The sequence below is a fragment of the Mesocricetus auratus genome, unplaced genomic scaffold, assembly GCF_017639785.1.
Source record: "Mesocricetus auratus isolate SY011 unplaced genomic scaffold, BCM_Maur_2.0 Super-Scaffold_15014, whole genome shotgun sequence".
Classification (NCBI taxonomy): domain Eukaryota; kingdom Metazoa; phylum Chordata; class Mammalia; order Rodentia; family Cricetidae; genus Mesocricetus; species Mesocricetus auratus.
Window position 1 is genome coordinate 59427325 of NW_024429186.1, and position 11282 is coordinate 59438606.

General features: G+C 43.1%; 1 protein-coding gene across 1 annotated transcript in view; it reads left to right on the plus strand.

Moving 5' to 3' along the window:
• Slc25a21 (solute carrier family 25 member 21) overlaps positions 1–11281 on the plus strand; it is a 496301-nt gene extending 485020 nt beyond the window's left edge. Inside the window, exons 8-10 of the mRNA XM_040743058.1 lie at positions 5386–5567; positions 6503–6555; positions 9967–11281. Coding sequence (XP_040598992.1) covers positions 5386–5567; positions 6503–6555; positions 9967–10028 — 297 coding nt within the window. The 3' untranslated portion in view covers positions 10029–11281. The remainder of the gene's footprint in view (positions 1–5385; positions 5568–6502; positions 6556–9966) is intronic.
• Position 11282: the final 1 nt, after the last annotated feature.

Genomic DNA, 11282 nt, shown 5'->3' on the forward strand with positions numbered 1-11282 from the left:
AGCCAGGACTACACAAAGAAATCCTGTCTCAAAAAACAAACAAGAAAGTACAGGGGAAGTTTCCTAATCCCTAATTTGTGACAAATTGTGGAAGCCTGTTAGACATTTTTTATTCAAAACAGTTTTCATATGCCATATTTTGATGGCATTGTTTCCCTTCCCCTCATTCCTCCCAGATCGTCGCCCACATCTCTACCCACACAACTTCAAGTTCCCTCCATTCTTCTCCTCTCTCCTCTCTCAAAAAAAAACAGAAAAAAACAAATAAAACCCTGAAAATCAAAACAGAGAAACTAAAAAATAAAATAAAATAAAACAATGATAGCTTTTTCATCCATTTGAGTGTTTATTTACATAATTTAGATGCTGTCCTGACTATTTGATTTAAGCAGGTGAAATTGTGGACTCACTAATGGTTTCATAATACCGTGATTCTACTTCTTCAACTTGAGTTTTTTTCTTGGTCTGAGATGTGATGCTCTTGAAGGTTGACTTGTGTATATCCTGATACATAAGGACACACGTTGCTAATATTGCTGGCTAAGCCAAAACAGTCTCAAAGATCCTCAATATATTGAGTTCTTCATTTCTCAGTAAGAGAATCCTTTGGGTCCTTTGGGATCATTTGGATTTATCCACTTAGGAAAGTCGGGAACCTTCCATAAGTGTCAGAAACCTCACCTCCTCAGTAATGTTCTGAGGCTCTAATATATAGGAAACACCCCAGTGCCTGCCACACAGTATCTCATCAGCTTTCCTCGACCTCCAGTTTTTAAAATAAACTAATAGAAAAGTAATAACTGAAAATCCAGGTGGTAAGAGTCTTAAGGGACTAGCCATTCAGGTAAAACATGGTGATTGGCAGTAACAACGTATCTGCATTGACTTCACAGTGATCATGCATTTCAGAGACAAAAGCTAAAGACTATATCACAGGATTTCAGTAGGGAAATTCCAGGAGTAACTTCCCTCTCCTTGCCACACATTTCTCTCTGTACTCTGCTCACACCCCACTTTAGTATGATCATGGTACGTGGATAATTGGCTACACACCCACCCCATTCCTCTCTGGATTTATTCACCTTCATAGTTGGATTGGGGTCCAGGATCTTGCAAAAGAAGCTGAAAATTTAGTGGAGGTTTGGGTAGAAGCTATAGACAATCTTGACTCCCTCCTGAGTCAGGGAGCTCCATTCAGCTTGATTTTTCTTTATCCCTGTGCACTTGGCTTCACATGGGCCCTGGCCCTCTCTAAACTACATCTCCCAAAGCTCACTTGAGTTCAATGAAGCAAACTTCTGTGTATCCTCTTTCTCGGGTTCTTAAATTAAGAACCCCCTATTTTGCCAGGTGTGATGACACATGCCTTTAATCCCAGCACCCAGGAGTCAGAGGCAGGTGAATCTCTGAGTTCAAGACCAGCCTCGTCTACAGAGCAAGTTTCAGGATGGCTAGATCTACACAGAGAAACCCTGTCTCAAAAACAAAACAGAACCTTATTTCCCAGTTGTACCAGTAAAAAGTAATGGCCCATAGTCTCTACCCCATGCCTCTACTTGCCTCTTAAGTAACTACAAAATACAATGCAAACTTACCCTACCTTACGACTGTCTTACAGGGATCTCCACACTCAAAGACTAAGATTGGGCTCTGTCTATATCGTCATCACTGGCCTTGCCCTGAGACTATGAGGAGGTTGTCCATTGCAGCGTTTAACATAGGCTCAGCAGTGTTGTACTGGGGATTGTTATCTATGCCATCCATTAGTCCTGGGTAGGCAGAGTCCATAACCCTAAGAAAAACTTTGGAGGGAAATGTTTTAATGTAGCCACAAAGAATTTACCAGAATGCAAAGGAGAGGTGTGATGTGATGGATGGCCTCTTTGTGGATTTCTGGCCACAACCACAACACAAGTGGGGTTTCCTGTCTCCATCATTCTCCCTATTCCTTCCCCCACCTCCCCCACTCTGTTTCCCTCTGCCACCTGCCTCCTTCCCTTCCTCCCTTTCTCTTGTCTTTCTCTAGAGTTCTACTTACAACAATCCTCATGCTTTTTAAATTGCGTTTAGCCGGGCGGTGGTGGAGCACGCCTAAATCCCAGCACTCGGGAGGCAGAGGCAGGCGGATCTCTGTGAGTTTGAGGCTGGGCTGGGCCGATAGCCTCCAAAACAATACAGGGAAACCCTGTCTCGAAAAACCAAAAAAAATGCGTTTACCTGTTTATTTTATGTATCTGCACAGGTGTGTGCATAGCACTTCTGGGGAGGACAGCCAAGAAGTGTACTGCACGTTTGTACACTTTGTGGGCTCACAATCTGTTGTGGAAGTTAGATGTGTGCAAGAATGAACAACATACAAAATGGGTAAGAGTGGTGGTTGTGGTTGAGACAGTGTCTCAGGAATAGAGAAGAAAAGTTCCTGATGAAGATATCCAGAAGCTGCTTGTGGATGGTGGTATAGTGAAGGCATCAAAGGCAGGGTGAGAGTGTTGGCTGTGGCCCACCAACCCTAACCTAGATTAATCAGCACAAAGCAGATGGCCATGGATTAAGAAACCAGTTGATGAGGGATATTGTGACTGACCCTCCATTTTGTCTAAAAAGGCAGCAAACTCACTGTTTTCCATCATGGGTTTTAATAGCTTTCATATTTATTTGTTTGTTTGTTTGTTTATTTATTTATTTGGTGTGTGTGTGTGTGTGTGTGTGTGTGTGTGTGTGTAGGTGAGAGATCAACTCTCAGGAGTCAGTTCTCTCCTTGTGACATCCAGAGTTCAAACCCAAAGTGTCAGGTTTGTGTGTGGGCAAGAACCTCTACCTGCTGGGCCATTGCACCAGCCCCGTGTAATACCATTTCCAGTCTTCTTTCCAACGAGGAAGGAGGCTGACCTAGGAAATTGAGATGGGCCTGAAGCAGGACCCAGACTTCACAGCTGTGATTAGGAGCTACTGTGGGTCTTACTGTTATTCCAGGGAATATACAAAAACATGGGTTTGACATGTGCTCATGTCAATACACACACTGCTGGTCTGGAGGGCTCAGTGGTCTTAGACTCCCACAGTGTCTCAAGCACAGAGAGCCTTGCTAGTGTCTTAGATTACCTTCCAATACAACCCTAGTCCTTGGCAAACAGATGAGGAGATAGGAGAGACTAGATGGTAAACGAGGTTCCCCTGACCTTCCCAGACAGCTGTGCACACAGATCATCATTTTTGCTGTCATCCAGAATAGGGAGACAAACAGATTTCAGCTTTGCCACAGGGACACTACAAGTGCATCTTTTTACATGATGTTTTATGTCTTCAGAAAGCATGGTTCTTGGGGATGCCAAGATGGGTCAGGGGGAAAACACTTGTGCCCAAGCACTTGCCCCTGAACTCCATACATGGAAGCCACATAGTGGAAGGAGAGAACCAAATCTTGGAAGTTGTCCTCTGACCTCCACACAACTGCCAGTGCACACACAAACAAATGTATAATATTTAAAGAAAGAAGGAAAGAAAAAAAGAGAGGGAGAGAGAGAAATGGTTCATTCTAAGACTCTCCACTTTCTGCCAGTTTTATACAGCACTCAGAACACTTTGGCATTTACCACCACTTCTAAAAGAAATGACATAGTGCATGAAAGATGTGGATGCTAAAAACTGCCCTTTGTGCACTGTGCTCTAGGGGGGTCAATGACTCGTCCACGGTCAGACAACGTGAGCAGGTGCTAAACGTGCCCCCTCTGGAGCCCAGGTCCTGCTTCTGTGCAGTTATGCGGAAGGGCAGCATGAGGCATTTTTCTCTCCTTGTAAAAGAGAAAAACTAAGGATGGAGAATGATTTAAACACACCTCAGTCGTTCTGCAGTCACTGCATTGTTTCTCCTCTAGAAACACCCTGTTGATTTTTAAATCCCTTTAAACCTCCCTGGCACCTGTATGGCCCCGGTCCAAAAATTATTAGCAAATCCCTTGCTCGTGCTTTTTATATTTAACCTCATAGGAGTCTCAGTGATTGTGCCTCCTGGTTTAGTTGAGAATTTAGGGGCCCCCAGAAGTTTTCTTCTTCTGTAGAAACTAGAGTCATGTAGTGCTCAGGCATCAATATAAGAATGTATTCATCCTCACCCTCCCACCCCTCATTTTCTTAGTCAAGTATGGATGTGCGTGTGCGTGTGCGTGTGTGTGTGTGTGTGTGTGTGCGTGCGCGTGCACATGTGCTTGTACACACACACACACACACACACACACACACTAGTTCTTCTAGATTTTCAAAGAAAAAGTGTAGTCAAATAACCTTGTGCTCTTCCTGGATGACAATGTCTCTGAAATATTGGTGAAAAGAGTCAAAGGAAAGTGACATAGGGAGATTGTCAGAGTTAGCTGCTCATAATATGTGACACAGTTTCCTTTTAGGGCAAACACTGAGGCTGCAAACATAATGAGAATTTCCCAGAAAATTCATTATAACAAAGCATAATACAAGCTCTCTGGGCACAAAAATAGACCCAAGGAAAGCGACTCCCACATAAGACCTAATTAAATACTTTGATGTCAGAAAGCAAAGCAATGAGGATGGGAAAGTCAAGTCAGACCCATGTGAAGGGCCTACATTCACATGGAAAAAGAGAAGTAGTTCCCTAGTTCCCGTCCCCCCTCCTCCCTCAGTCTCTTCCCTACCCTTCTCTTCTTTTCTTCTCTTCCATGAAGGAAGAGTAAGATTCGGGAACAATGAGTTGTAAATTCTTCAGCCAATTAGCCCAGTGACTTACTACTGTTTCTAATGCCCAGAATGTCACAGGCTGTTTTGCAGCCGCCCCAAGTCGGTTTGTTAATAACAGGAAGCTAGCACCTCTCAGTACAGTGGATCAAGCTACACGGGAAAATAAATGCAAAAAACCTGGAGGGGAATAGCAGCAGACCGAGAGTAGCCTTGATTTAATTTAACATTTGGGGTCCGCACACATGAGCGTTTTAGTAGGCTTCATGGTGGAAGTTGCTGTCATTTGTAAAATATTCTGGCCAATTAGCTAATAGTGTGCTTGGATTTCTCCTGTTTTGATACAGTAATACTAAGTACATTGTGAAGCCCAATTATACAAATCATCCCCAGATGCCGTACCAGTCTTTCTTTATGAACTGTGTTTATAAATCCTGTGTGAGGAAATGTGTACTTCAGCAATTTAGACCATGTGTAAAAACATAGCCAATGGGATTGTCAAGAAAACAAGTTCCAGCGTAGGAAATCCTAATGTGCTCGGCTGGAATAACAGGGGGGTGCCGGGAGGGCCATGGTGCCAGGAGGGAGGACAATGGTCTGCTGGAGGACTTGTCGCTTTGCAGTGTTTAACCAATTTAGGAGGGTCCACTTCCCTTCTGTTGTTTTATTCTTGTCTTTTAGGATTCGACCTTGGAGTTTTTGAGAAAATTTGGAATTGGTTTTCTCTCGGGGACAATAGGCTCAATCTTTAACATCCCCTTTGATGTCGCCAAGACTAGGATCCAAGGGCCCCAGCCAGTTCCTGGAGAGATCAAGTACAGAAAGTGCCTTAAAACGATGAAGACGATCTACCAGGAAGAAGGGTAACAGATTGTTGCTTCTATAAATGTGCAAGCCCTAAGGGTTGTTGTTGTTTTTTGTTTTTGTTTTTTGGTTTTATGAGACAGGGTTTCCTTTGTGGCTTTGAAGGCTCTCCTAGAACTCACTCTGTAGACCAGGCTGGTCTCTCCTAGGCTGGGCTTATGTCTAAGGAGGTCCGTGGAATATACAAGTTTTGCAAGGCCACAGTAATGAGATGTTGACACAGGCACAGTGTTCTCCCACCACCGTGACCATGCAGAGAGGTCCAACTATACAATACACTAAATGTTTGCCTGAGAATACTCAGGTAAACTCCCTGCCAATGTATAGGATGCTATTGTACATTGTATGTCTTATTGACATGCAGGCAGAAACTTGTCTTCTGCCTGGAAAAGCTAATGAAAATTTTGTCTAATTGTGTTCACCTGTCAGATCTAATATGAGCATTCTGAAAATCTGGATTTTTGCATTTTTAAGTATTTGATTTTTTCTGATCTTTTTTCTAAGTTTTAGTTTCTGTCTCTTCTCTCCCCTTCCCACCAATATTCTCAGGCAAACAAGTGGCGCTTCATTATTTCGATCTAAACTGCATGGTATTTCCTAATGTGAAGCCTGAGCTTATGATCTTTTAAATTCAATTACAAATGTCATTTTTACCCATATATATGACTGCCTTGAAAGCAAGAACCGTCTCACTGATGAAAGATGTGTTTCTGATTGGTCAGGACTGATACAGCCTATAATAAAGAACCGATTAACTCTTTTCCTTCATCTAATTAGCTGCAGCAAATACCTAGCCAGATACTGTCAGGTTGTGGATGGGTGTCATTTCAAGTAGTTTCTTTGCAAACACTAAAGGAGCCTCTCAGTGACTCTGGGGTCTAACTACCTATTTCCTAAATAAGAGTTGTGCCCCTTTCTCTCTCTTCTGTTACAGGATCTTAGCCTTATATAAAGGCCTGCTTCCCAAGGTCATGAGACTTGGACCAGGTAAGATGCTCTTACCATTTCTGTCCTCCCCTTTATTGTCATGGTTCTGCTTCTTTTGTTACCTATGTAGGTCAGAAGCATAGAGGTTTGCCATCCCAGGAGAGGGAAAACGTGAGGGTATAAAGTTACCAGTGTCAAGAGACTGAAAGCACGCATTAGAAACACTCTACTTTTGCTTATAAATACTACTTATGGCTTTTCTGGAGGTCAATGAGCGCTAACACATGTCAGTAGGAAGAGCTCCACAGCTGCCAAAGCCTGAGTGAGCTCCAAGGCATACACAGTGGTTTCAGGCTGAGTTGAGGACTTTGTGAAGAAACCCATCTGCTGAAACTCTCCCCTGGGCTCCAGGGCTTGCTCCCCTGAGCATTGAGAATTCCCTGAATGTCATTCCAGTCACTTGTATGGCATGAAGCACTCACTGTCTCAGCCTCAAATCAGTTTGGTAGTGAAGACTCCTGGCTTGGGGACAGGAGACAAAAAAAAAAAAAGCTTGACATTCCCACAGGGAGAGTCAGCTGCCTCTATGTAAATAGATAAGAAAATGTGTGCTGAAGACTTCAACTGCCTGGGCAAATAGCCCTGGATTACAAGCTACCCTATGATTAAGTATGAACGTATGTTCTAAACCGCACGGACATTTTTTTTAACCAGATCCCATGCCCCTCCTTAGATATCCTGGTAGTCTTCTCTGGAATAGTTTCTTCTCTCTAGTACTAGTGGAAATCACAGGTCCAGCCCTAACCAGCTTCACCAAACACTAGACCCGAGTAGACCTAGTATTAGTGAAAATCGCAGGTCCAGCCGTAAGTTGTCTCAGAGACAGAAGGAAGATCCAGAGAGGATGGAGCTAACATGGAAATTGCCTGAAACCTTGAACCAACACTCTTCAATAATCTGGCCCCCAGTTCTGCTAGAGGCTTTCAAATGTTTGCTTGGATTTTTAAATGTTTCTGCATGAGGTATCCTAAGCTACTCTGGTGTTAAATGCAATGGAAAGGGTTGTGTTACCATCCTGCCTAAACCAAACTGTGAAGAACCCATCACCTATGGGAATGAACACTGGCCTCTCCTGCATTTCAAATGTGTGAGTCCTAGGGAGGATTTACAAGGACAAAGGCGGGGCTTTTGAGCTAAGGCCGATCATATTTAAGGGAGAAAAGAAAAGAAGACACCATAAAAGAACATGGGGGCCAGAGAGATGGATCAATGGGTAAAGATGCTTCCTGAGTTGTATCCTCCAGGGCCTGCACAGGGCAGGGAGAGAAGAGACGCCTGAAGTTGTCCTCTGACCACCACCCTCACCCTAGCGTGTTAAGTTTAATTCACAAATTAAACGTAACGATAGCGTGGGGCTGGGGGTAGCTCAGTGGTAGAACATAGAGCTAGTGTTCACTAGGCCCTGACCTTTGACATGTAAGGAAGGTGATGGGGAGGGGAAGGGAGAGGACTAGAGAGAGTGGAAGAAGGCTAGAGAGGAGGAAGGAAAGCAGGCAGGCAAGGTGGGGGAACATCCAGATGTCCCATCCTTCATTCTAGAGAGGCATTTCATCTTGTTGTTGGAAATGCTTTAGCAGCATGGCTAACGGTGAGGTGCAGCCTACAGAAGAGTCAGTCTTTGATTTCTATTCTAGATCTCACCAGGTTAAAAACTAAAGTGGTCTCTGTCTTTCTCTCCCTCCGTCCCTCCCTCCCTCCCTCCCTCCCTCCCTCCCTCCCTCCCTCTCTCTCTCTCTCTCTCTCTCTCTCTCTCTCTCTCTCTCCCTCTCTCTCCCCCGTCCCTCCCTCCCTCCCTCCCTCTCTCTCCCTCTCTCTCTCCCCCTCTCTCTCCCTCTCCCTCCCTCTCTCTCTCTCTCTCTCTCTCCCTCCCTCCCTCCCTCCCTCTCTCTCTCTCTCCCTCTCTCTCTCTCCCCCCCGTCCCTCCCTCCCTCCCTCCCTCTCTCTCTCTCTCCCCCCGTCCCTCCCTCCCTCCCTCCCTCTCTCTCTCTCTCTCCCTCTCTCTCTCCTCCTCTCTCTCCCTCCCTCTCTCTCTCTCTCTCTCCCCCGTCCCTCCCTCCCTCCTTCTCTCTCTCCCTCTCTCTCTCTCCCTCTCTCTCCCTCCCTCTCTCTCTCTCTCTCTCTCTCTCTCTCCCTCTCTCTCTCTCTCTCTCTCTCTCTCTCTCTCTCTGGGGTACTGCACACGCTTTACATTGTGAACAGTTAGTCAAAGCAAATGCAGTGATTACACACACACACTAACAACCCTCTGTAGGGCTTCTTGTTTGTTTGTTCATTTGTTTGTATTTTTAGAATTCCAGGAGACTTTTACCAGCTGAAAGGAGTTTAATAAGAGTATCTCCATGGGTTAAAAATGAAAATTACAGGCAGATAATTATCTTTGGTTTATGGTTACACAAACATGTGCAGCCTGTTGAATTTTTTGTTTTTAAATCATATGGCAGTGTGTGCAAAATAGCTAAGATCCAAATCAAGTTTCTTTTCTTTCCAAGAGAAGTCAACCTTCCACCCATGGATCCAAGACTGTTCTAAGTCATGCTCTGAGTATTTGTCCACATTTGGGCTTTGTAACTTTTTTTTCACATAGGCCATTCCAAGTTACAGAACACATCCTGTTTGCTACACCAGGCCATGTTAGCTAGGCAAATGCCTGTCCCGGTGTGCAGGTGCCCAGCATCCTCTGTGCTTACTCTCCTGAATCACGTTCCTTTGGTATCTCTAACAGCAAACCACTTCACAACCAGTTACACAACAGTCTCATCTGAAAAAAAAAGGGGGGGGTGGTCCCATGCCACCCAACTCTGCCTCCAAATTTTCAAGTTCAAATCTGTGTATATTTGAGGCAGACATGTGGAATGATGATGCTTAGCTTCCAACTTTGTGTTGTTAAGGTTTGCAAAGCAGAGTTTTAAAATATTCAGAAAGCAACTTCCAAACAAGACAATCCTCTTTAAACGCCAGACTTGTCTGTCAAAGTAGTCTTGGAGAATTCTTTCTTAAATGCAACTAAGACAATGCCAATTGTGTCTGAAAAAGAGAAATCTATTGCCTAGATGTGAAGAACCTGAAAGTTTTTGTTCACAGAAAAGTCACATGCCTTTATATGACTAAATAAGTCTTTATTTGTTTACTTTTTTATAAAGCTGAAAGTGCCTGAAAAAGAATCTGATGAGAAATGATGAAAGTTGCAGAAACTCATAGGGGAAAAAATGTATTTGGAAACACAAATGGTCTTGATTTTACCCTGAGAATTTTCCACAATTGTTGGTTTCTATCTGTGTATCAGGGCCCCAGAACTGATGATTGCAAAAGCCCCAGTCTGATAAGGCCTTGGTGGCCTGGGGCAGAAGTGGGGAGCCATGTCAGCGCCTGTCTCACAGAACGGTGGTGAGATGCAGCTCTCTTCTCTCCTAGGTGGTGGGGTGATGTTGCTGGTGTATGAACACACCTACGCGTGGCTGCAGAAGAACTGGTGATGGACTAAGAAGTGTTTTCCCCTCGACGTAACAGAGATGTGATCTGCAGTCCCATGAAGAGAAGACAGTCAGCTAAGCTAGACAGACAATGAGGAGGGGAAGACAGCCTGTTCCGATGTTTTAAAAAGTTTTAGACAGCAGGACATGGCACTTTGGGCCACAGACATAGCACTGTGAGAAGGAAAGTAACATGAAGCAATGGAGGATGTAAGTTAGGTAGAAATAGGGTAGAGGTCAGATGCAGTTCATAAGTGTTACACAAACTGTGGGACTCACGCTGCATCACAATGAAACCTCACTTAATTTTTCTGAGAAGTCTACAAATACTTAAAGTCTTGAAAATAAATTGTTCTATGGCTGATTTCCTGAGAATTATTCAAAGACTGAGTTACAAGCCAAATTTTAAATGCTTTTTATAAGGAATTGCTTTTCCCTAAATCATATTTTAAAGGGAAAAAAAAGAAAAATGTAAATATACCAACACAGCCTTTTCAGAATGTTTAATTTTGTGAGTGCTATGTTAAAGTGTGAGTTTGCTGGTTTTCTTTAATAATAATACCCAGTTAGGGTCTATTTTCCTAGATCTATTTTATATTTTGTGTGGTGGTTTAAGTGGGTTATTTTTAAATCATGCTATTGGAAGTCTTTCATTACAAATAGAATGTATAATATTATATTAAACTGATTTCCTTTACATAGTTCATTTTGAAGACAAGTTTTATTACTAAGATATTTTTATGGTAGGTTACAAGTTGGATGCACTCCCTGAACCCCTCTCTGTTGCCTGTATTTGCCTCCTGAGCCCTTACCTACGCCATTCTTTAAAGGGATGTAGGCAAATAAATCTGTTCTCCAGATTCTTAGGGTTAGGTAGCATCTTTAAGTATAAAAGCAACTGTCTAGAATAGTAAAATGTCTATAATAAAGAGAAAATCTTTCAAAATGAAAATACATTCTTAGCATTTCCAAACATTCAACCACTAACATGCACTCAAAAAAAGAAGAAAGAAAAGAAAAGACATACAGACAGAAAGAAAGAAAGAAAAAAGAAAGAAAGAAACATAGCTTTTTGGTCTTGACATAACCGAAGCTTGTTTGTAAGTCTGCATCCTCTAATGAGACTACTTCAGTAGCTAAAGCCAACAAAAAATGTCAACATGTTTTAGATGACACCTGCTCTTAACTACTAATGTGAGGTATTTCTACTATGGGGGATTCTCACCAAAACATTTTGAAATAAACAGTAAAAATGAC